At 38.7% G+C, this 26184-nt stretch overlaps 1 protein-coding gene across 3 annotated transcripts in view; it reads right to left on the minus strand.

The window, feature by feature from the left end:
• Positions 1-26184, minus strand: part of LOC306864157 (PH and SEC7 domain-containing protein 3-like) — a 152320-nt gene that overhangs the window by 81115 nt on the left and 45021 nt on the right. For 2 of the 3 annotated variants that reach the window (XM_079407905.1, XM_079407906.1), the window contains exon 5: positions 5121-5312. In XM_079407905.1, coding sequence (XP_079264031.1) covers positions 5121-5312 — 192 coding nt within the window. Of the gene's footprint in view, positions 1-5120; positions 5313-15989; positions 16303-26184 lie in introns of those variants that run through there. The other variant, XM_079407907.1, reaches the window with a different exon arrangement.

Consider the following 26184-nt stretch of genomic DNA (forward strand, 5'->3'; position numbering starts at 1 on the left):
CTTCATTCAAGTCATTAAAATGACTTCCAGCCATGGTCAGATAATACAAGCATCTCCCTTATAGTGCTATTACATCTTAGTGCTGCCTTTGACACTATATAGACCATAACATTCTCCTGGATAGGCTCGAGAATTAGTTTATTAGTTTAGTTTATTAATTTATAAAGCACATTTCAAAACAACAGAAGTTGCAACCAAAGTGCTGTACAGAGGTATTAAACAAACATAAGAACACAATTAAAACAGAATTAACACACTGGATCAGAAGCTTGAAGACGTAAAAAAAAAATAAACACCCTCAATTAAAACAAAGAATACAGATAAGTTTTTAAGGAAGATTTAAAAAGTAGAAACAAAAGTGGAGGGGATCACCTAATATAGAGCCCCGTCTCCTTTAGTTTTGTAACGTGAGCGAGGAACAGAAAGAAATAGTTGACTGGGAGAATGTAAGGATCTTGAGGCATTGCATGGGACAAGAAGATCACTGATATACTGAGGGGCAAGACCATGTAAAGCTTTATAAACAAAAAGCAAAAATTATGTTGGGATTTGTGGGCAGGCATTAGTATGGTTTAGGTTCTACCTATCTAATTGCCTATCCTACCTATCCAACCAGTTTGTTTGTGTTAATTGCAAGATGTCCAACCCAACAGACGTATGTAGTTCCACAGGGCTTGGTATTAGGTCCTCTACAGTATTATGTCCTGTGGACACTGACGTCTACAGACAGCAAAAGAGTGAGAAAGGATGAGCAGTTCAGAATCAGAATCAGAATCAGAAAGAGCTTTATTGCCAAGTGTGTTTGCACACACAAGGAATTTGTCTTGGTGTTATGAGCTTCCAGTACAGAAAGTACAAACATAGTGCAGACAACATATAATTAAGGTGATAAAGAACACTAATGAAGAGAATATACAATAATTAAGAATAACAATAGTAATAAAAAATAAAAATAAAAAAATATACAGAAAAGAGACATGACCATAGACAGAACTGTGAATGTGCATGTGTCCTATGTACAGATGAAGGTTTGATGAGTTATTTACAGATGTACAGTACCGGGGTGTGTTATGTGTTGTTCAGGTGGGATACGGCCTGGGGGAAAAAACTGTTCTTGTGTCTGGCTGTTCTGGTGCTCAGTGATCTGTAGCGCCGGCCAGAGGGCAACAGTACAAAGAGAGAGTGAGCTGGGTGTGAGGGGTCCAGAGTGACTTTCTTAGCCCTTTTCCTCACTCTGGAGGTGTAAAGTTCTTGGAGGCTGGGCAGAGGGGCCCCGATAATCCTCTCAGCAGTCCTAACTGTCCGTTGTAGTCTTCTGATGTCTGTTTTGGTAGCTGAACCAAACCAAACAGTTATAGAAGAACATAGGACAGACTCGATGATTGCAGAGTAGAACTGTTTCAGCAGCTCCTGAGGCAGGTTGAACTTCCTTAGCTGGCGGAGGAAATACAGCCTCTGCTGGGCCTTTTTCGCAATAGAGTCAATGTGATTGTCCCACTTCAGGTCCTGGGAGATGGTGGTTCCCAGGAATCTGAATGACTCTACTGAAGTCACAGTGCTGTTCATGATGGTGAGTGGGGGGAGAGCAGGGGGGTTTCTCCTGAAGTCCACTATCATCTCCACAGTTCTGAGCGTGCTCAGCTCCAGGTTGTTAAGACTGCACCAGACAGCCAGTTGCTCAACTTCCTGTCTGTAAGCAGACTCGTCACCGTCCTTGATGAGGCCTATGACTGTAGTGTCGTCCGCAAACTTCAGGAGCTTGACAGAGGGGTCCTTTGATGTACAGTCATTCGTGTAGAGGGAGAAGAGCAGTGGGGAGAGAACGCAACCCTGAGGGGCGCCAGTGCTGATGGTGAGAGTCCTGGATGTGAGTTTGCCCAGCCTCACTAGCTGCTGCCTGTCTGTCAGGAAGCTGGTGATCCACTGACAGATGGAGGAGGGCACAGAGAGCTGTCTCAGTTTGTCTGAGAGAAGGTCAGGTATGATGGTATTGAAGGCCGAGCTGAAGTCCACAAATAAGGACTGACAGTTACTGACAATGATTGTCTCCAGACAGGACAGTGAGACGGGATGAGCGGATGGCTGAGGACAGTAGCCAGGTTTCATTACAGATTTGAGCAAAACTTTTGTGTTATTTTGTTTCAATAAAATGCGGTGTTTCCATTAACCGACGTTATGCGACTAAAACATAATTTTTTCCTCTCGCAATAAGTCATAGCAACGGATGTTGGTAGGTTTATGTAAATTGTAGCCACCCCTCTAGCCATTATTTTTAATTGAAGGAGACGTATGCATGTATCTTTAGTAAAGCAGCGTGGACGGTCGGGGACACATATGAAAAGTTCCACGGCGCAGCTGATATAAAACACAAGCACTGACTAGTGTAAATAAGTGCAGTGTAAATAAGGGGTTATCCAACCATTAATGGCAAGGAAAGAACAGTCACGTATTAGGTGTTTCTTGGAGGTTATAGTACATGAAAGAACGATCATGTGACATTTACATACGCCAGGTGACCTGTAAATGTGAAAAAAAAAATGTTTCCATTGCAATTTTGCGATACAATCCTTTTTTGAATTGCCTGAAAAAACACCTCATATGAGCGTAAAATGTTTTAGCGATATATGGGAGTTTTTGCAAAAATGTATGTATTTCCATTGGGCATGTGTTTCACAATTTCAATTTGTGCAACTTAAAGGATAATAGAAACGTGGCTAGTGATGGTCTTCAGACAGCAGGAGAGTGAGACAGGATGAGTGCAGGGCTGTGGAGGCGGTGCTACAGAGAACACTGGAGTAATGATGCTCTCCTCTGGAGTACTGCGTCTGGCACTGAGAGTGCTTATGAATATGGATGAGTGCCTGTATGCTCAAATCTTTATTTCCAGTGTGTGTGTTTGAATGTGAGGAATGAACTTGAAGGCTGGGGGTGGTTCTTTAAGGGGCTGGGGCTGTTTAACTGCTCCAGTGCAGTCACTGACCTAAGGTCATACACAGATCTGATTGGTTCTGACAGAGGCAAAGAAACATATCTGAGAAATAACTGTGAGCACAGTTCACCACAGTAATCTAGAAGATTGAGCAGTTGTTTTAGATGCTTGTATACAGACAATGCAATGTATGAATGGCATTAGCAACAGCTTGTAGTAACAAGATCTTTGGTATGAAAACATAAATATGCTAATCTAATAATACTTTAGGAAGTGCTGATGGAGCGTTTTGAAAGTTAGGAATGTGTAAGATTTATTTTGGGGGTGTGAACACAGCTGTTTAATTTTAAGGTCAAGTGGAAATACAAGTCAGTGTGGTTATCCACGTTCTTCAAAATACATTCTTTTGTGTTCAGCAGAAGCAAGAAATTCATACAGGTTTGGAACAACTTGAGGGTAAGTAAATGATGAAAATTGTCATTTTTGGGTGAACTTCAATTTTTCATTTTGGGTATTTGTCTGTAAACCCCAAGTGAGCAAATCAAAGGCGACTGTGGCAAGGAACGAAAAACTCCAGGGGCCTGAAGTATAAAATTAATGCTAAAAAGATTATTAAATAAAAATAATCACCACTGAAACATGCATAACACCATTTTTTGTGTAAACACTGGAATTTATTCAAAATAAATCTGGCATAAATATGAGGACTGTGCAGACACAGCGTTAGCGAACTGACGACTGGCCAAGTACTGAATTACACAGAATGACTTTAAACTCTTTCACATATTTTGATTAAATGTGCCACTTTTAAAAATGGAGTCAAGCACTCAAATGACATAAATTTAAATAATTATATGAATTTAGGCATAAAAACACTGGTAGTGGATGCACTATTTTTAAACCACCTTTCCCATGGCATGCTACATTTTAATGTTGCAATGTCAGTGAAGATTGCTTGGCTCACGGTCATTCCACTTTGAATTGTGCTGTTAATGGCAGAAATCTTGTTCTGAGTGCAAAGAAAACATCTTCACCTGAATAACAATAAATATGTGACGTGCGCGTGATTAAGACGATGGCTCAGCAAAATAGACGATGACAGACACTGCCGGAAATATACAGTGGTTAAACGACCCATTAGTCAGTCTCTGCTGTGACTTTTTCAGAGAATTCAGAGAGAACATTGTAAAGTAATACACAGCTATAATGTGGTCAACAAACCCCAAACTACCTGTCAGCCAATCAGACTCAAAGTAAGCATCTATACTGCCATTCAACGGTAACATTTCTAATGTTTTTTAATGGAGCCTCTTATGCTCATCAAGGCTGTATTTATTTGATCAAAAATACAGAAAAAAAATGTAATATTGTGAAATATTATTGCAATTTCTAATATTGGTTTCCTATTTTAATATACTTTAAGATATAATTTATTCCTGTGATGTAGTACTGTATTTTCAGCATCATTTCTCCAGTCGTCAGTGTCACATGATCCTTCAGAAATCATTCTAATATACTGATTTATTATCAGTGTTGAAACTGTTGTGCTGCAAACAGCATTTGTTCAAAAATGAAAATCTTTTCTAACAATATAAGTCTTTACTATCACTTTTTATCCATTTAACACATCCTTGCTGAATAAAATTAAGTTCTTTAAAAATAGAAACTTTTGAATAGTAAAACAAAATTTCTTTTTTTAATAAACTGTTCTATTAAACATTTTATCAAAGAATCCTGAAAAAATTGAAAAACCTGTGTCCAACACTGATAATAAATCAGCATATTAGAATGATTTCTGAAGGATCATGTGATGCTGAAGACTGGAGTAAAGATGCTGAATATTCAGCTGCAGATCACAGAAATAAATTATATTTTAGAGTATATTAATATAGAAAGCTGATTTTAAATTGCAATAATATTTCACAAAATTAAAAAAAATCTGTATTTTTGATCAAATAGATACAGCCTTGATGACCATAAGAAACGTCTTTAAAAAAACATTAAAAATCTTACTGATCTAAACTTTTTAACAGCAGTGTACATGTATATTTGCACAATGTTTTTCTTCAAGTTCTAGCTAGAGGCAGATATTTACATATTCCTCTGGTTGGTGTGTATAACCGGTATCCAACTGAAGACAGGACAGAGAGAAGAAAAACACAGAACTGAATTTATGGCTGAAGGCACTCACTTCTTGCCCAGATGTTTGGCGACATCCGAGCGCCGGAAGCCCTCCAGGTGGTAGAGCCGTCTGGCCAGACGTCGGGCAGCTTCCTGGTCGCTTCGGCTGCCATTGTGAAGAACATCTGTGTCCTTAAGACTTTCCACACTATCCATGTCTGAGTCCCAGTCTGACAGCGCGTCCTTCAGCCCTGCATCGCTGCTGCACAACACACAAACACACAGAACTGAGTTCATCACAGAAAGATGGGTCACGATGATCCAACAACCGACTGGTCAGTCTCATTAAGTAGACGTTTTCTTTTATTTAGTTTTGATATCTTTAGTAGAACTTTGCATTTGCTATGCTCTAGCTGTCAGTGCACAACCTAAAACCTTCTCTGACATGTTCTGTCATTTTTGGACTAACAAGAAGTATCTGGACACTGAAAAACATTCATCCATTTAACCCTGTATAAGTGACCAGAGCTGGGTAGAGTTGTTACTGATTCCAACTTACATGACAAAAAATGTAGTTAGTAACATAATCTATTACATTACACATTTCAGGTAAAATAATCGGACTGCTTTTTGATTACGTTTAGATTACTTTAGACCTACGGTAACCTCATTTATCACACTGATTTAAATAGGATAATCTTGTACCTTGATATAAAAAATAGAGTCAAGAGTCTGAAAATATATTCTATTCGTTGTAAGTAACAACATGAAATGCAATAAACATCATATTGTGTCAAGGTTTCCCAATCTGGGCTTCGTAAAGGTACTGCAGGGGATTTGTGAGTTTAATCATTAATTACATCACAAAAATTTAAAATTCAAATAAATAATAAACACTTACTAACAAATGTATTATTTTATTTGTTTACCACCAATGTCAGAGCACTGTGAACATGCAAATCTGATATTTAATTTGTTTTATATTTATTTTAAAATCTCAGGGGTACTTCAAGTATATATATATTGGGTGAAAGAGACAAAAAAATTATTCAGTTGACAAAAAAACGTTTGTGAATCCCCGCATTACATGTAAATAAGAAATCATGTGCATTTTAATGTGTTTGAAAGACAATAGATGGTTAACCTACTTAACCGAGTGCTAATTCAAATGAAAATGAATGTGTTCATCAGTAATTGATACAATGTTGAAACCTGAAATGCTTTTTGTAAATCCAGTAGTCAAAACTAGTGACTTTCTGTGAATTTGTGTGAATGTCCACAAAACTGGAAGACTTTCTGAGTGTATGCATGCGGTAGGCTTTTTTTAAAAAGGAACATTTAAAAGATGAAAAAGAGGAATTAGGGAGAAGCAGTAAATTATGAATAATTTATTGTTATTGTGTGAATAATATGTGATCAATAAGAAAGTAATTGTAGTCTGATTACGAGCATTTTAAAATGTAATGTAATCTAATTACAAGTACTTCATTTTTGGAATCTGATTACGCAATCCAGATCGCATGTAATCAGAGGACCTCTGAGGAACTGTCCGATTGTCCATTTTAGCAATCCCAGTGTCCAGATAGCACCCTGCCCGCACCATCAGACGCATTTCACAGGAGAGAAAGCCCAAATCAACAGGCTGACATTACAGAAGACCAATGTCACCGCAGGCTTGTGGCCAACAGCCATAAAAACCAGAACTACATCAGAAACAAATGTAATGTTCATCACTCGCTGTCCTCCCACATCAATGACATCACCCAAGATTTCCGAGTCCAATCTGTTTTATTCTGGTTCTGGCAACAATTCAGAGCCATTGGCCACTGAAGGACAATACAGACTAATGCTAGCTGTGTCATGAGGACTGGATCTGAAGGAGGTCACGATCCTTCACCTGAGATCTGAACGGAGACGTGACACTGCGATGCAATGAGGAGGTTGATTCATTTCTTCTCTGTACAGTGAGAGCATGAATGACCCGGTCTAAACAGAGTATGAAAAACTATTACACAGCATTGCTCCCTGAGGCTGGTTTCTGAACTGAAGGGTTTGTTTTATTTGTACTGCATTAGTACAGTCAGAACACAGTTTAACAGTGCCATCTGTTGAGCGCCTGAACAAATGACAACAAACACCCAAGTCTCATTTTAGGAAAGAGAAGTACATTATATTTTGTAGAAAATAAAACTGGGTCAGTTCATTGGCAGGGGTGGCAGTCATGCAACAGTTCATTCTGTCCCTGGACTGGACTTTGACTCTTATTTTTTTTCTTCACTGTTCATATCAAACATACGTTTCCTGTTTTTCTGTGTTTCCCTAGTTTAGAAACATTCCCACAGTTAAGGACACCAACTGAGAAGTGAAGGAAAGCAGAGAAAATAAAGTTAAAAAAAATTATTTAGGGCCCTAAATTTATTTTTATTTTTTTCAAAATTCCTTTTTCTAGACTCTATTTAAATGGTTAAATCATTTTTTTATTAATCATAAATGCATGTCTAATTAATTGAAATCATGAAACTTAGCAATTAACCACAATTAAATGTTAAGGTCCTATGAAATGTTATATTTTTTCTCAAATTCAGTTTTATTTATTTATCAAATTTTTAAACAAATACTGTGTTTTCCATTATTTTCTGGATTCCATTTGAATGGTTTCATTAAACTGTAATAAAAACATCTTTAACTTATTTTATAAAAAAAATAATAAAAATAATTTATATATTTTTTTCCCAGAAATACTGTTATGTCGTTTTTCTGCTAAAAAAAATTCTGGTAAATATTTTTTTCTGGTAAATATTCCTTAACAAATAAAATTGTAATAATAATTTCATTAGTAGTGTAGTACCATCATCGCATTAAGTAATATATTCTGTCACCGTTTCTTCAAGTCAAACCAAACTTTTATTTTGACGGGTTCCTGTGAAGACATTTAAGCTTCTATTACTTTGTAAATATACTGGTTAATTATTGAAAATATTGGGCATATCAAGATGGCATACATTATGGCTGTCAAAACGGCTGAAAAACTAAATTCAAATTTTGTACTTAAACATTATCAAAATTCGAATTATATTAGAATTTAAAAGGCATAATTTCAGTTAGAGGAAAAAAGCTTTTGGCTTCTCTCCTGAGGCCACATCGAGCAAAATATTACTAATGCACGGTTCTTCAAAGCAATAAAATAACACGAAAAAAGTGCATAATATTTAACCATATATAATTAATCAAGTTGCTTAAACAATTAGAAACAAAACAGCATCTATACACAGTTTAATACAAAGCACAGAAAACCAATCACAAAGAATAATGTTAATTTTTCATTTAAAAACATGATGCAGTGGAATGGGGAGAGACCCGTGCCGCCATAAAGTTGAGACATGTTTTTTCAAAGTTGAACTTACAATAATTTTAAACGGCTTTCTAAATATCCGACTCTCTTTTGCGAGACGCGAGAGCAACGGTGATAGATGTCCCTCTAGAAAATGTTCTGTGTGAACGGCTTTGTTCCAGTTTTGACAAACATCATCTGCATTGATGTTCTCTTGTCACTGAACATCATATACAGTGGGTTCAACTGGATAGGTAAAAAAAGCATTAAAATGCAATGACATCATAGCATCTCGTGCACCACTGATAAAGCTGCCTGACGCATGAATGTTCGAAAATTGATTTTTTGTTTTTTGACAGCCCTAGCATACATTTAGGCCTACATAGTTTTCAGAAAACAAAAACAATGGCACTTAGAGAATGACAGAACATTTACAAGACAATCACTGCTTGCCTGTTCGTGTATTCTAAAGAGCACGTCAGTCTAATGATACAAAAATAAAAACTAATGAAACGACCTTCATGATATATTCTAGAAAACAAACTTATACTTGGTATAAACTAAGAGAGATGTGAACAGTGCACCACTCAAATGTGACAATTAACTCTGAGGGACACTTTGAGAGACAAACCTAAGTCACAAGAGACTTTGCTTCTAGAACATTACAGGCATTTCACCATTTGTGACCCTGGACCACAAAACCTTTATAAATAAGCGTTCCATTGATGTATGGTTTGTTATGATCGGACAATATTTGGCCGAGATACAACTATTTGAAAATCTGGAATCTGAGGGTGCAAAAGTTGTCCAAATTAAGTTCTTAGCAATGCATATTACTAATCAAAAATTAAGTTTTGATATATTTAGGATAGGAAAAATTCACTGAATATCTGCATGAAACATGATCTTTACTTAATATCCTAATGATTTTTGGCATAAAAGAGAAATGTATAATTTTGACCCATACAGTGTATTGTTGGCTATTGCTACAAATATACCCCAGCGACTTAAGACTGGTTTCGTGCTCCAGGGTCACATTTAGACAACAAGTGCGAACTGTTTAGAAATACTGGTGACTCAAATGACCATTTTGACGCGTGAAGCTGAAGATTACTTATTTGAGTACTTGCTAGGTCAGGACTGAAGTAACCAGTCTGCTTCCAGCAATTAATAAACGCTCTGACGGAAATGACAGCAATGCTTGGTCAAAAAACGTCAAATTGAACAGATAATGAAACTAAAGCACTTTTCCTCATCTGGACGGATGAAGACAATGCTACAGCGTTTAAAGGTCATTTCAGATGATTGACAATAGATTTGACCTGTTTTCCTGGCTGATGTGTGAATTCTGTCTGAACTGTAAGATTCAGAAAGCCATTGCTTGTGTAAACGGCAAATGTGACGCATTTACTAATCTTACAGCCATTTACCAGGACTTATATCTGCGCATCTGTTTGTGGATGAACTTGTTTGTCAATTTCAGTTTCTGAAGGCAATTATTTCTTCAATATGCAATAAATATGCTAATACGGTCTTCAGCAACACATAAATGATTCATTATGTCATATAAGTACAAGGGAAATACAGTCTGAATGCTGTTTAAAAACAAATGATTACAGCCTTCAAGTGTTTCTCAATGAAGTAACCATTCAGCTTTAGATGTCATTTTTCAAGTAAACAGTCATAAAGAAAGAAAGAAATATAAAACAAATGCTGTTTGTTGTTATAATTTATTATATTTAATATTCTGACACAAATCAAGATCTTTTTCCCACCTCTTCACATTTATATCTCTACTGTGTTCACACCAATACTATTAGACAATAATAATCTAATTAGCAATATTTATATTTCAAAACGTTGTGCACCACGCTGTAACAGTGCAGTTTACAATGTATTATTAACATTTTTGGAAATGACAAAATGACTGAAATGCTTTTTATACACTGGGTTGTATAGGAAACTAATAAAAGCAGTACTGTTGTCTCATTTAGAGTTCATATGCTCAGCATCCCATCCTACTGGAAACACATTCAAAAATATTATACGATATAATCAATACAAGCATCAAACTAATTATTAGTGTCTAGGATTTGTTTGCCCTCTTTAGCATTTACTGAAGGAATACAAATTACTCATCAATTATTTGTGGAAAGACAATTCGGCGCCACTGTAGGGTAAACTGTTATTGCTGTGAGAGTATATGAGTATTAAGCTTTTAAATTAGCTTTGCCACAGACACGGTGCTGAGATGAGAGACACAAACCATATCTCACTGCTGCCACACATTACATCACACACATACTCAAATATGTATGTGCATCTGAATGACAGTGCATCCCATCTGAATGAGTAAAAATAAATACCTACAATGGCCAACAATTAGGGACGCACCGAATGTTCGGCAACCAAAATTGTTCGGCTGAAAATAGCAAAAAAAACTATTTTGGTGTTTGGCAAATAAGCGAAAAGACTGAATAAATTGTACCGAACAATGACGAGACGCGATCAAACAGAGGTGAGCAGTAATGCAGCAAACACATCTGCAGTGTGGAAGCATTTAAAACTGTCTGAGAAAGACAAGCGAGAGACTATTTAGAGCAGCATCTCATGTCTCAGATGAGAGGAGGACGGGGTGGTTGATGCATGGTTACTCTATGATGACTGAAATCACGAAATGGCCTTAAACGATTAGTAAAATTAGTAAAACGAGTTGCATGCATTGAAATAGCACTGCACGAGCTCGCGGTCGCCAGGGTTCAAAGTCCAAAGCGTGAGGAAAATCTGTGCTGAAACAGTGTTACTCGTCATTTGCTCAGCAACATTTTTATTAGTCTTTTTAAAGGCATGTGACAATATGATACGTGCGACAAACATCTTCCCAAATTCGTAAATAATTCATAATAATGATACTAATAATTACCCTACAACAGCTCTATTATTATAACATTCACACTAGTGTTCAAATTGGGATCTGTAATATATTCTAATGTTTTAAAAGAAGTCTCTTCTGCTCAGCAAGCCTGCATTTATTTGTACAGTAAAAAAATACATGCCTGATTCAAGAAGGGGGTCTCAAAAATGGCCAAAAAATATTATTTTACTAACTTATTAATTATTAAAAGTTAAATTGTGATGCAAAAAACGTATTTGGTATTCAGCCTTCGGCCCATTGTTTCATTTTGTTTGGTTTCGGCCAAGAATTTTAATTTCGGTGCATCCCTACCAACAATTCAGCCTCCAGCGGCCCTGATGTCATGGGTGGAGCTTAGATGTTGTTGTAGTTCTTTATGTAATTATATCTTGAATTTGTATGGATTCACAGCACAAAACACACTGGGTCTCATTTATCAATCTAACGTAGAAACGAGCGCACAAATCAATTCACGTGTGATTTATGAGACATTCGTCTGCCGCCAATCCCATCGTACGAAAAATCGCACATTGATAAATGTGGCGGCTGAAAACAATCATCATTTGAATATTACGCCCCTAAAAACACCCCGGTTTAGAAACCTCGCCCCTACAGTTTACGACACGGAGAAACATAACCCGGCCAAAAAGAGGAAGCAATCTCCGGAAAGAGAAATTGATCTTACTCCAAAAACACCCTTTAACCTTATAATTGCAATCAATGGCATTCATTTATATGTATATGAAATATATTTAATATAGGCCCACATATAAATTAAATATAAAACATTTATAAACATTATAAAAACTAGCCTATATAGATTATTTAGTTCTCCTTAATCCACAACAAACCCTTTCAATTTGACGGAACAAGAATTTAAGAAAAATGAGTAGCTATAAAATGTTATATTAAATTATGAAGTAAAACACAAACTAGGCTATAGTGGCATTCATTATAAACAGAATACAACGTCAAGCTAAAATGAATGAATTAAAGCGAAACTAAACGGCACGGCACGACACACAAGCCTCTCTCATTCCACATCCAAAGGTTTCCATTTTTGCCATGTAACGTTTGTTTGCTAAACTATTATCTATGATGTAAACAAGGCTTTGTACTTCACTTGTGATCCAATATCCACGTAAAACCTCATCCTTCACATGCGCAATAAATGCTTGTTTTGGTGCTGAACGCTGATTTTACAGTGGACCTTGTGAATTGTGCAGTGTAACTTATGTTTGGTTGACTGCATTGTAGTTTGATTAATGGCTGAAATGTCAAGTTAGTAACGCTGAAATGTGTGTGTGTGTGTGAGGCACCTGCGTGATCACCAATCAGTTACATTTTTAAAAATAAAGATATATAGAAAACAAATAAAATGCATTAAGTGTCACAAAAAAGCGCTGCAGGTGTGTGATACGACGATGTGTGATTCCTCACGGTCTGTTGTTTACGCTGCTATTTGCTCATATAAAGCTAAAGCCCTGAAAGGAAAAAAAAAAAAGTTTGTCGGTTTAGGAAAATAATCTAAATGAACAAAATGCTGTCATTATACAATTCTCCGCAATTCTCTATGCTGCACGCACGTTCAGGCTAACTCAAAAACTTGCGTACACAAGCTCAGACCTGACGGGAGATTTGATCGTGGCCACCGCTCGTGTCCATATTGATCAATTACAAGTTTTGTGTAGAAACGACCGTATGCCCAATTTTCGGTCGTACGTTCGTTTCGTAAATGAGGCCTACTGTGTTCAGCACAAATTCACTGCAAATTAACTTATATTATAATACAGCGTGGCCATACTTTTGTCTACCTTATGCGCTTTCTTTTTCATATTTTTTGAGGACGGCAACATGTTATGCAATTCATTCATGTTGGCATCTGACAAATTTGGTTAGATTGCTTTAGAAATACATTTGTGCCAAAATGCTGTTTAGAGTTTGGCCTCTGATTTGAACAACAAAAGATATGGAAGTGTTTTCCCCTTATGTTTGGAAAAGCCTATTTAGCTGAAAGGCGTATTTATTTTGCTAACCTAATTATCCATGATTACAAATGTTAGTTGCATCTTATTAATCTGCATTAAGCATTGTTGTTTTTTCCCTTCCTGTCAATGACCCTCTCAGACTTTTGCACTGGGATCATTTCAACGAATGGGGTAAAAAAAAAAAAGATTGATTGATTGCAGGCTTGTAATGTTCTGTTAAAGGAACAGATCACCCAAAAATGATCATCATCAGACCATCCAAGATGAGATTGTTTCATCATCAGATCAGACCTGGAGTCGTGTCAAAGATTTGTGATGTTTTTATCAGCTGTTCGGACTCTCATTCTGACGGCACCCATTCACTGCAGACCATCCACTGGTGATGTTATGTAATGATACATTTCCCCAAAACTCATCTACATCTTAGATGGCCTGGGGGTGAATAGATTTTCATTTCATTTTTGAGTGAACTATTCCTTTAAAAGTGATTTAATAGACAATTTCAGGCTTAATCAGTGTAGTGTACATGAAAAAAATGCAACCTAGTACAATAATATTGGAAATCAACACCTACATTTGAAAAATACCAAATAGTAAAAAGAGAAGGGTTTGAGAAATTGGACATGCTGTAAATCCACAGCCTGCTGTTCTAGTGATGCACCACAGGGAGGCAGTCACAGCAGAAACAGATCAACAAAGCATCTGTTTCCACGCTACACCAGCACAATACATCAAAGATACAACACACACGAGCACAGGTTGAACACACTGAAGATGTTCAGACAGGATGACTCATAATCTCACATTTTACCAGGGTACTTTACACCCATGATATCAATTTAATATCTCATATTGCACAGTTGTTTAAACACTGCAAACAGCATAAGAGCATGATGTGTTAAGGTAGACCAATGGAATGCTACTGTCAACCAAGTCATGAATAGTAACAACAATGGCATTTCCCAGAGATATAAGAGAGTGCATGTTGTCTAAAATCAGTTTCTAATAAACATTGATGCATGCAACAGTGCGTATCTTTCTCTTGGAGACTCTCTGAATAAGAAAGCTATAGAGAATGGGAATCTGTCACGCCGTGTTGGAATCCACCATGTTTTAGGTCACGCTCAGGAGCACACAGTGTAAAAAGCCGACCATTTACTATTAATATTTTTTGGAATAAAAAATTAAAACGGACTAATATGTAAATCTCCTTAAATAAAAAAAATAAAAAAATAAAATCTCTGTTGTTTGTCTGAGAGGCTGCAAATATCCATTATTCAATCTCCTCCACTACAGTGGTACTGATAAAGGCTAACGCTAAACACTTTGGTTAGAGTAGCAACGAGCTGCGCAGATAATACCCGCACATATGATTTTCTTCTATTTGTAGCGTGAGGGCTTACAGTTTAATGCAAATCACTGTATATAATAAATCTACAATCTTATTTGAGTTGTTTACCACATCGAGTTTCAGTTTAACTTTCATCCGAGTTCCGTAGTGAATGTAGACATTTTATATTATTTTATGTTTATATGATTCAACTTAATATCGCATTTGAATGATTGAAGCTTACTGCCATAACCCTTATCGATGTCTGCAGGAAATACCTCTGCTTTTTCAGCTTTCTAACAAAAAAGTTTGTTTTTCACACCGGCTGTGTAAAGGGTTATGGCAAATGATGTAAAGTGAGCCACTCCAACGCGATCTTAAGTAGAATAATAGAAACATTAAACAATATCAACGTCCACATTCACTATATTATCCAGTCTCTGGCGTAGCTCCCGTGACCTAAATTCCCAGAATGCATTGCCGCCGTGACGACACATTCCCAGACTCTATTAAAAGTTACAAATTTGAGCTTTCCAAAGTACTTATTTGATCTTTATACTCGAATGCACCGTTATTCTATATTACTATTTCCCCAGAACCTTTTATTTATTTATTTATTTTTGAATAAAGCTTTTTTTCTTCTTTTCATTCTTGTATTATATGCATTATGTTTATTAATTGCATTTGTATAAAATGTATATTTTGTGTTGTTTGAATAAAAACCAGTATGCATCTTCATTACAAAACTACTAATATTGTATATTTCTTTAAATGATTACTAAGGGTTTGATAAAAGGACTGGGGGGATAACAGAATGAAAAAGGGTGAACTCACCCTGTAAATATGAAACAAACAGTTATGTTTGAAATTGTTAGAATTCGATTAATTAACATGTAAAATACATAAGGCATTCAGTATAACTGTATAAATATATATATATATTCATATTTAGTTTCTAAATCTACCACGGCTAGTCAGAGTAAAGGTGTCTAAAACTAGTAGTGATGAGAGTATGCTTCGTGTAGCTGCATAAAGCAAACCCAACCTCTGCTGCATACCCATCAAATCATGATTGTTATGAAAGGGAGAGTGAAAATGGCATTATGAGTTCTTCTCTGCGATCAGCACTGTAGTCTATTTATCTGTAGTACAGCTGTGGAAGACTTTTCTAAAGCGAGAAACTTTACATCTCACTCCTCAGATTCTGCACGCGACGCGACGCGTCAAACAGAACGCAACGATCCATTATAAATCACCGTTGTCTGTGTGCAATGCGTCAACCCTTCAAACTTTACTATTATAAAGGGAGCGTTGCGTTCTGATGCGTCGCGTCGCGAGCGTGCAACTATCAAACTTTCAATAGTGTCTTTGTTTACCTGCAGATGTCACGCACACGTCCAGCGCGTAAAGCCTTAACTCTCACGCAGCGCTTCCGTTAACATCCCGACAGAGACGCCGGCTCAAACGCGCCGTGAAAGGTCCAGCCTCGCCGGTTAAAGCAAGAGAATAAAGCGCTGTTTAAAGTTCGGCACATACTGGGGTCTGCTCATCTCTCACGCATTTCCCACAAACCCTTGCTGCTCTCAGCCAGAAGAAGAGCGGGAACATCCTCCTTCTTTAAAACTATTCTTCACAAAACTACAAAGAGCAGATGGACCTCTACAGATCTCAATGGCGTGCATCCATACTAGAGATGTAGTATGCACAGTGTGTAGTGTGCATGGAACACTGAGCAGTAGGTGGTGCTTTAAACATTACAGATACAGTGTTGCAAGTTGATTTATTTTTGTTAGATACATTCAAAAGTTATTTTCACTTTTTCTTCTTTATTTCGATTAGGGAAAAACCTTATAGAGCTATTTTTAAAGCTAATTTAGTCATTGTTTGGCATGAAAGAAGTGACTTCATTCTGGCATGTGTGAACCACAAGCAACATTTTATTCATTTCAGAGCACGCTATAAAACTGAAAGTGACCACACCTCTCATTCCAAATACAAAACACAAGGGAAGCTGATGTTATTCCAGTTTAACTCAAGCACTATGTGAAATACATATTACTGTCAAACTATAACGGATTATTGTGAACTCTGAAAAAGCAAGAGGCATAGAAAGGCGATGCATGAAGTGCACTTTGCTGAGAGACACACTTCATGATGGAAATGGTGGTGTTTCTCTCATCGCCGGAGCCAGAGCCAGACTCTAAACGCAGCAGCACTTCTACAGACACTGCTGGGTTCTTCTGGGGCCCTGAAGGGAGCGTCTGGCCAGCTGTGCTGCTAAAGCACAGACCTTCATTCTGGCCTCAGGCAGCTTGTGTAAAACTTCAACTGGCTAGAATCAGGGCCAAAAACATTGAGACCAAGCAACAAATATAAGCTTAATACAAAAAACAATATGCTGAAAATTTACAACATGTAAAAATGTCACTTTGATAAAAAGGGTTGAGAAGCAAACAGCAAATTGCAGGAATGATAAAGTGATTACAGGGTTGCTGTGCACTTACTGGTGAAGCTTAATATGCCATCTATAAACATAAATCTGTTATTTAAGCAACACAGTAGTGGCTTTACTAGGGATGTGCATCTCAATAACTGAGGCCGATGCGATACGCAACTCAATGCATAGCCATAGGATTTAACACAATGAGATTCAGTGCAATACGATGCAATGGAAAAAAATATGATGCTATGCAATTCGATATGGTACAGATAGTTCGCTTTTATTTCTTTAGTTTAGACACACAGCAAATCATAAATTAACTTAAGTGCCTTTTGACTTGTAACGCCTCAGTCTCCGTAGTGTTGTGATACGTCTTATTTATGTAGCAGCAGTGGTGATAAGAGAATGTGAAGCACAGCAGCGTCTCTACTTCCTCCGCAAACTCAGAAGAGCCAGAGCCCCGGCCCCCATCATGTGCACCTTCTACAGAGGCACCATCGAGAGCATCCTAACCAGCTGCATCACTGTGTGGTATGGCGCTTGCAACGCATCCTGCCGCAAGTCACTTCAACGCATAGTGAGAGCAGCTGAGAAGATTGTTGGTGTCTCTCTCCCCTCCCTTCAGGACATCTACAGCACCCGTCTCACCCGCAGAGCCCTCCGCATTGCAGGCGATCCCACCCACCCGACACACAGCTTCTTCAGTCTGCTGCCATCAGGGAGGAGACTGCGGAGTCTCCAGGCGAGGACCAGCAGACTGAAGGACAGCTTCATACATCAGGCTGTCAGGAAGCTGAACTCCCTCCCGTCCTTGCCCCCCCTCCCCTCTTTCACCCCCATTTAACACAGCAACGCACTAGGAACTCTGACTCTGTGACACACACCCCCCCCCCCCCCCCACCGACCAACAAACTGTGACCGGCACCTGTCACTTGTGCAGCATTGGCTGATCACTACCCATCCAACATTGACTGCAAATTACCTCTTCGTATAGTCTGACAAAAATCTATCCGAACAGTCACTTCGACTTGTCACTTTAACAGACTGATAAGCTCTTCTTGCACTACACTCATAACAAAACAAAACAAATCTGCACAGTTTTGTTTTTGTACATTCAACTGGTTTGCACTCCATCTATTCTGCCATGTGCCTTATGCACTCTCTTTTTTTATTTTCTACAATGTCCTCAGACTGATAAGCTCTTTTGCACTACAAATATATGTACACAGTGTTGTTTCTATTTAACTGGTTTTGCACTCTATCTGCCATGCGCCTTATGCCACTTTATCGATCTAATTCTTATTTTTTTCTACAATATCCTCATTTGTATATTTGTATAGTTGTATGTACATATGTTTAAACTGTATTTATCTGTATCTGAACGTGTTTAATGTTAACTGTATGCACCAAGGGTCTGAGAGTAATGCAATTTCAATTCTCTGTATGTATGTGCTGTACATGTGGAAGAATTGACAATAAAGCTGACTTGACTTGACTTGACTTGAATGTGCTTGAGAGACAGTTTAGAGGAGAAATCAATCTACATATAAAAAATTGGTCACAAATCATTGGTCACTTTCTTAATAATAAACGTATAGCACATCTACTAATAACTATATATAAATAAATGAGTTTTTACCAATGCAAATATGTTAGAAATGATACATCACAATACAAATGCTAACTTGTATCTGACGCACACTTTTTAAAATCGATGGATTGCATCGTTAACTTTTATACCGAAGCACCAATGTGAATCTGTAAATCTTACCATCCCTAGGCATTAGTAAATGAATCAGTGTTTTTGAATAAACATATTGCATGAATAATTCAATGACTTATACAGAGTCACTTACTGGCATGTCACTGGAGGAAAAAAAACACGACTAATACACTGGCTAAAGGGCTGTTCACACCAAGGATGATATCTATAACAATAACGCTTTAATAATTGACCTTACTCTATATAAGAACAGCACCATTATGATGATGATGACAAGCTTTTCAAGCTGATGAATGATTTAAAAAACATTGAAGGTTAGAAATCAAACATTTAAAGTGATATATCTGCTTTGAATAAATTATCATCCATAGGTGGACGCTGGAGCAAACAAACAAACACTGAGATGTAAAGTGACTCAAACAGTGAAAAGTCCTTGTATGTCAGCACTTTTGGTAGATCTGCGTTCCATATTCCCCTCGATTAAAATCACGTTCTATATCCCCTCGGTTCTGGGGACAGTGTGTTCTGGGGGCACTGGCCCTGCTGTGGGGCACTAGCCTGACTCTTGGGCCGCTGCTTGGCCAATCAAATTCAAGGAGCTAAATAATATGTATAATAAAATTAGCACTGAATAATGCAAAAAATGCAAAGTGGGATTATTCCATCTAAAGTCATGGAACGGAAGTAGTGACAGATCTTCTGTAAAATACATGCAGGACAGGGACTTATGCTGTGTTCGATTAGTACTCGCAAGTTGTAAATTCTGAGTTCCCTGTAGGCACTTATAACTGGAATGCCCTCCCAAGTTGAAGTTCCAACTCGGAATCTCGGAGGAATCGCAACAATTCAACCTTCAGAATCCAATATTGCTGATCAGTGCATCAACAGAAGAGAAGCAGTAGTAATATATTGTTTATTGCCATTTATGTTTGTCTGTGTCTCAATAAACTAAGTGGTACACACAGTACTATCCAAACTCTATTTGTGGTAGGGCTGTCGAATTGGCTAAAAAACTAAATTAGAATTTTGTACTAAAATATTATCAACATTCGAATTTAAAAGGCATAATTTCTGTTAGGGGGAAATGTCAGAGGCCAATGTGCAAATTTGGCCAGGATGCCGGGGTAACACCCTACTCTTTTTTTCGAAGGACATCCTGGGATTTATAATGACCACAGAGAGTCAGGACCTCAGTTTAAACTTCTCATCCAAAGGACGGAGCTTTTTACACTACAGTATCCCCATCAGTATACTGGGGCATTAGGACCCACACAGACCACAAGGTGAGCACCCCCTGCTGGCCTCCCTAACACCTCTTCCAGCAGCAACCTAGTCTTCCCAGGAGTTTCCCATCCAGGTATTGACCAGCTCAACCCTGCTTAGTTTCAGTGGGCAACCAGTCTTGGGCTGCAGGGTAATATGGCTGTGAAGTTGAACTTACATTAATTCTACATGGCTTACTCTCTTGTGCGAGACGAGAGTGCAATGGTGATAGATGTCCCACTAGAAAATGCGATAAATACGTGTTCTGTGTGAACGGCTTGGTTCCAGTTTTGAAGTAAACAACAACATCTCCGCATTGATGTTGTCTTTTTCCGCAATATTTTGAATGAGCAGCGCCACATCCAGTGGCTTCAACTGGATAGGCTAAAAAAAAGCATTAAAATGCAACAACACCTACATCGTCATCACATCTTGTGCGCCAGATAAGGCTGACTGACGCACACCTAAAATTTGCACGCAACGTTTTTGCATTCGAATGTGGATTTTTATTTTAAATTAGACAAATTTTTGAAATTCAGTTTTTTTTGACAGCCCTAATTTTGTGGACACCTCTACACCTCTATTATTCAAATACCGCTTTTTATGTGGTTTTAGTTAGTTCTATTCCATCATTTGTTGATTGATTTTGAAATGTGGACATTGCACTTAAAATTAAATGCAAGCTTGCAGTTGATTGTGGAGGGGCAGGGTTTAAGTGACTTTTTATTAATTACAAGATCAAAAAAATTAATTTCTACAAGGATTAATCTTTCACAAAATAGACATTAGAATCAAAAAATTCAGGAATCAAACTTCACGTTTCAGAATATATCTTCAGATGGCCATTTCCTACACAGAGCTCCACAAATATAACAGCAGGATCTGTATCATGGGAATATGAAATGATTTCCTCTCCCATGATACTAAAGCAGGAAGTCATTCTTCCACAACAAACAACTGAAACAAAATGCCACAAATTTAATTCAATTATACAGAAGGCTCCAACGCAACCACTCACAAAAGAGAGACAGATCCAGCCTAGCACAGAAAACAGACCAAATACTGAAGATCACCTGCACAAACAGGGAAATGAGACACCAGTGAAGACATTCACCACATCACCATCCTGAGCCAACAACAGTAGAGGAGAGGCACTGACCTGAGAACAGACTAAATCCAAAAATATCAAGCATAAATGGAGGTGCAATTCTCGATCGGAGTTACAGAAAGTCTTCTGTAATAGCAACAGACCAGAAGACTCCAGATAAAGGCCTGAAAGCCCCTCCCTCCATCTGTACTACAGAATGGTGGAGGCTAGTTTTTCATTCCCTCACACTGAAAGTATTAAGTGAAAACCTGCACGTGTCACCCTCCCACCCTTTCCAAACATTCTCCAGCTTCCCTATTCCTGCTCCCACATTTCAACAGCACTTAGATTGACCTCAGATTCTCTCTGGGCGTCTACGGAGCGGCGGAATAACATACAGCCTGATACAGCCTGTTCTTCCAGCAGATTACCACAAGAACGCTTCCCAGTGTTTCTGCGGCAGAGGTCCCAGTAAAAGCACAGGGCTGGTACGGATTTGAGTGTGTGTGTGTGTGTGTGTGTGTGTGTGTGTGTGTTGACCTCCAGAAGGATCTGTGCAGATATCGGAGGCTGTACGGTCGCTGTACTGTAAAGAGCTCAGCCTTGAGCAGAAGGGCAGGCCGGTGAAATATGAGGCTGATGAGCAACGACTCAGACTCGCTAGAGTCAGCCAGCACACACACACACACACATACACACACACAGCATCTCTCTCCTCCAGTCAGATCTCAGCCAGGTCAGTGGATTAGAAGAGTGTGTGCTGATCAATTCAATCCCAGCAGCGCAGATCAGCCGTCAGCCTGATGAATACCAAAACACTCCCAATACCCACATGGAAAGAACCTATATGAGGATATATGCGCATATATGAAACCTATATGCAGTATATATGCACATATATGATAACATATATGCTGCATATATGCGTATATATGCCACATATAGGCAAAATTGAGGTGCATATATGTGCATATAAAGGCCATATAGGTCTCCTGTATTGCTTCTTTATATCCACATATAAGCCCTATATGTACATGTAAATGTAAATTTCGACATTTTGGGCTTTTATTTATGTTGTCTCGCAGCTATGGATTTTAATAATTTGACTAATATATAGGTAAACATATAGGTGCATATATGCACACATATATATACACATGCATATATGTACCTATATAGGTACATGTATGCACGTATATGTGTACATATATGTATGCATATATGTGTACATATATGTACATATATTATAGGAAAACGACCAATTTTATATATGTCACATATATTAAAAACATATATCAAAACCTATATTAAAACATATATGTTTATATAGGTTATTTCCGTGCGGGTACGAACAAGTGTCATTTGATGCTTTCAGGGTTCCCTTCTTGCACTTTCCATAATGTCTCCAGATCTTATTCTTTGTATAAATAAGATTACACCCATCTTGATTAGGGATGCACGATATCAGACTGTTGTCAGAATCGGCCGATAAATGCTGAAAATGTAAACATCGGCATCAGGCAATTTGAATTTGCCAATAATTACTTGAATTTGTTAATAAATTATGCCGATTTGCCTTGCCGATAACTCACATGTGCTCAGGGTGTGAAAGTGATAAGATCCCGTCAGCAGTGTGTTCATTCTGTAAGCAAACGTTTGCTTGAATGATGATTAGTTTCACTGTTTTGGATCGCTGCAATTAATTTGAGAATGCATGTACAGAGCGATGCGTCCGGTGTACTTCAATGTACTCTTATTAAAATAAAAGAACTTTAATAATGTTTATTAGTTCTAACAAATACTTTTTTGCCCAAAACTAACCAAAATTTTAAATAATTTGTCTATAATTTCTGCATGTTTGCACAGGAGAGATTTGGTGTTGTTTCAAAACAAAAGGAAATATCGGCATCGGCTATCAAAAAAAAGACTTGGAAAATATCTGATATCGGTAAAAATCTAATATCGTGCATCCTTAAACTAGTTATTTACATATTCTGAAATATGAATGAGTTTGTTAGGGTGTTGCTTTAATATAATTGAAAAGGTGCTCTTTGTGGTTGCTAGAGTATTTCTATGTGATGTTGCTCTGAGTGTTTTTTAGTGCACTAAAATTCAGTTGCTATGATTCTGGGTGCTTGTAGGTTGTTGCTACTGTGTGTGATTACCAAGGTGTTCTGAGTGGTTTTTAGGAGTTTTTTGCTTGGGTTCTAGGTGGTTGTTAGCATGTTGTGGGCAGCTGCTGTACTGCTGTTAGGCAGATAATGTATTCTGAATGATTTCTAGGGCACAATGTGGTTCCTAAAGTGTTCTGAGCAGTTTTTAGCACATCCCATTCTGGTTGCTATAGTGTTCCAGGTGGTTTCTAATTGTATGCCTGAAACCCATTAGATGTCTATAGAAAGTTTTTTTTTTTCTCCAGTTTTTTCATTCTGCAGTTGAAAATTGTAAAATGCTTAGCAAAGTCTTAATGAACCTCTTCTCAAAAATATCACATGATTTAAACAATCCTGTCTGTAGCACAGTGATTCCCAAACTGTGTCCCCCAGAATTTCTGCTATTTTCAGTATTTTAAGTATGGCAGCGGCTATTTGCACTAAGTGTAAATAGCAATAGATGCTATTTACCATCTACGGCACCGGAGCTGTTGTTTGACAATCGTCTTTGTAGTGTTGTCTAGCCCAATCACACGCTGGTGGGTGGAGAGTTGCACACAGTGTTGCACTTAAACACTCAATTTAAGGCATTGATTGATGTATACATTTAAAGTGCATATTGCAGGTTAAAAAAAAATTCAAATGAATATATAACCTTGTATGAAAATACCACATGAACCGTTAATGCAGGATTTCAAGATGTTTTACAAGACGCGAGGGCACAAATTTCCTCTCTCCAGATCTCTCCAGTCATGTCCACTACACCTGCTCCTCTCTCCAGATCCCTCCAGTCATGTCCACTACACCTGCTCCTCTCTCCAGATCCCTCCAGTCATGTCCACTACACCTGCTCCTCTCTCAAGATCCCTCCAATCATGTCCACTACACCTGCTCCTCTCTCCAGATCCTTCCAGTCATGTCCACTACACCTGCTCCTCTCTCCAGATCCCTCCAATCATGCCCACTACACCTGCTCCTCTCTCCAGATCCCTCCAGTCATGTCCACTACACCTGCTCCTCTCTTCAGATCCCTCCAGTCATGCCCACTACACCTGCTCCTCTCTCCAGATCCCTCCAGTCATGTCCACTACACCTGCTCCTCTCTCCAGATCCCTCCAGTCATGCCCACTACACCTGCTCCTCTCTCCAGATCCCTCCAGTCATGTCCACTACACCTGCTCCTCTTTCCAGATCCCTCCAGTCATGTCCACTACACCTGCTCCTCTCTCCAGATCCCTCCAGTCATGTCCACTACACCTGCTCCTCTCTCCAGATCCCTCCAGTCATGTCCACTACACCTGCTCCTCTCTCCAGATCCCTCCAGTCATGTCCACTACACCTGCTCCTCTATCCAGATCTCTCAGTCATGTCCACTACACCTGCTCCTCTGTCCACTACACCTGCTCCTCTCTCCAGATCCCTCCAGTCATGTCCACTACACCTGCTCCTCTGTCCACTACACCTGCTCCTCTCTCCAGATCTCTCCAGTCATGTCCACTACACCTGCTCCTCTGTCCACTACACCTGCTCCTCTCTCCAGATCCCTCCAGTCATGTCCACTACACCTGCTCCTCTGTCCACTACACCTGCTCCTCTCTCCAGATCCCTCCAGTCATGTCCACTACACCTGCTCCTCTCTCCAGATCTCTCCACCTGCTCCTCTCTCCAGATCCCTCCAGTCATGTCCACTACACCTGCTCCTCTCTCCAGATCCCTCCAGTCATGTCCACTACACCTGCTCCTCTGTCCACTACACCTGCTCCTCTCTCCAGATCCCTCCAGTCATGTCCACTACACCTGCTCCTCTGTCCACTACACCTGCTCCTCTCTCCAGATCCCTCCAGTCATGTCCACTACACCTGCTCCTCTCTCCAGATCTCTCCAGTCATGTCCACTACACCTGCTCCTCTCTCCAGATCCCTCCAGTCATGTCCACTACACCTGCTCCTCTCTCCAGATCCCTCCAGTCATGTCCACTACACCTGCTCCTCTCTCCAGATCCCTCCAGTCATGTCCACTACACCTGCTCCTCTCTCCAGATCCCTCCAGTCATGTCCACTACACCTGCTCCTCTCTCCAGATCCCTCCAGTCATGTCCACTACACCTGCTCCTCTGTCCACTACACCTGCTCCTCTCTCCAGATCCCTCCAGTCATGCCCACTACACCTGCTCCTCTCTCCAGATCCCTGCAGTCATGTCCACTACACCTGCTCCTCTCTCCAGATCCCTGCAGTCATGTCCACTACACCTGCTCCTCTCTCCAGATCCCTACAGTCATGTCCACTACACCTGCTCCTCTCTCCAGATCCCTACAGTCATGTCCACTACACCTGCTCCTCTCTCCAGATCCCTCCAGTCAGAGGATCAACATGATGAGGCTGTTGGTGTATATCTAGCACAGCCTTCACCATTTAACATACTTTAACAACACATTAGTGTGATACCCAGACTGAAAGATTGTTAAATGTTTTTAAATGGGTCAGATGGTATTTCTTTTGGTAGTATATGTTTGGTACATCTATATATATATATATTAACAGTTGAAATGTTGTGTTTTGAGTTGGGTATTAACAGTGCTATGAAATAATATTTATGATTTAGTGCTGTATAAATAAAACTTAATTGAATTAACCATAAATGCAGATCTGCTTGATTGTGATTTATTTTTTATTGATTGTCAACAAAATGGGGCCATTCAAAACCTTTATAAAGTCCTCCTTCCTCTGTAAACTATCTTCTAATGGCTGACACAACACATGCACCATAGGCCCAGCGGACAACTTGTCTGTATGCTATCATTATTGATTGTGTTATACCAATGGCATCTAAAAGTGTTACTTATAGGTAGTCAAGACCAAAATAGTGTTAACTTGTATAATAATAATTTCATAGAGGCTATCTGTA

The sequence above is a fragment of the Barbus barbus genome, assembly GCF_936440315.1.
Source record: "Barbus barbus genome assembly, chromosome: 45".
Classification (NCBI taxonomy): domain Eukaryota; kingdom Metazoa; phylum Chordata; class Actinopteri; order Cypriniformes; family Cyprinidae; genus Barbus; species Barbus barbus.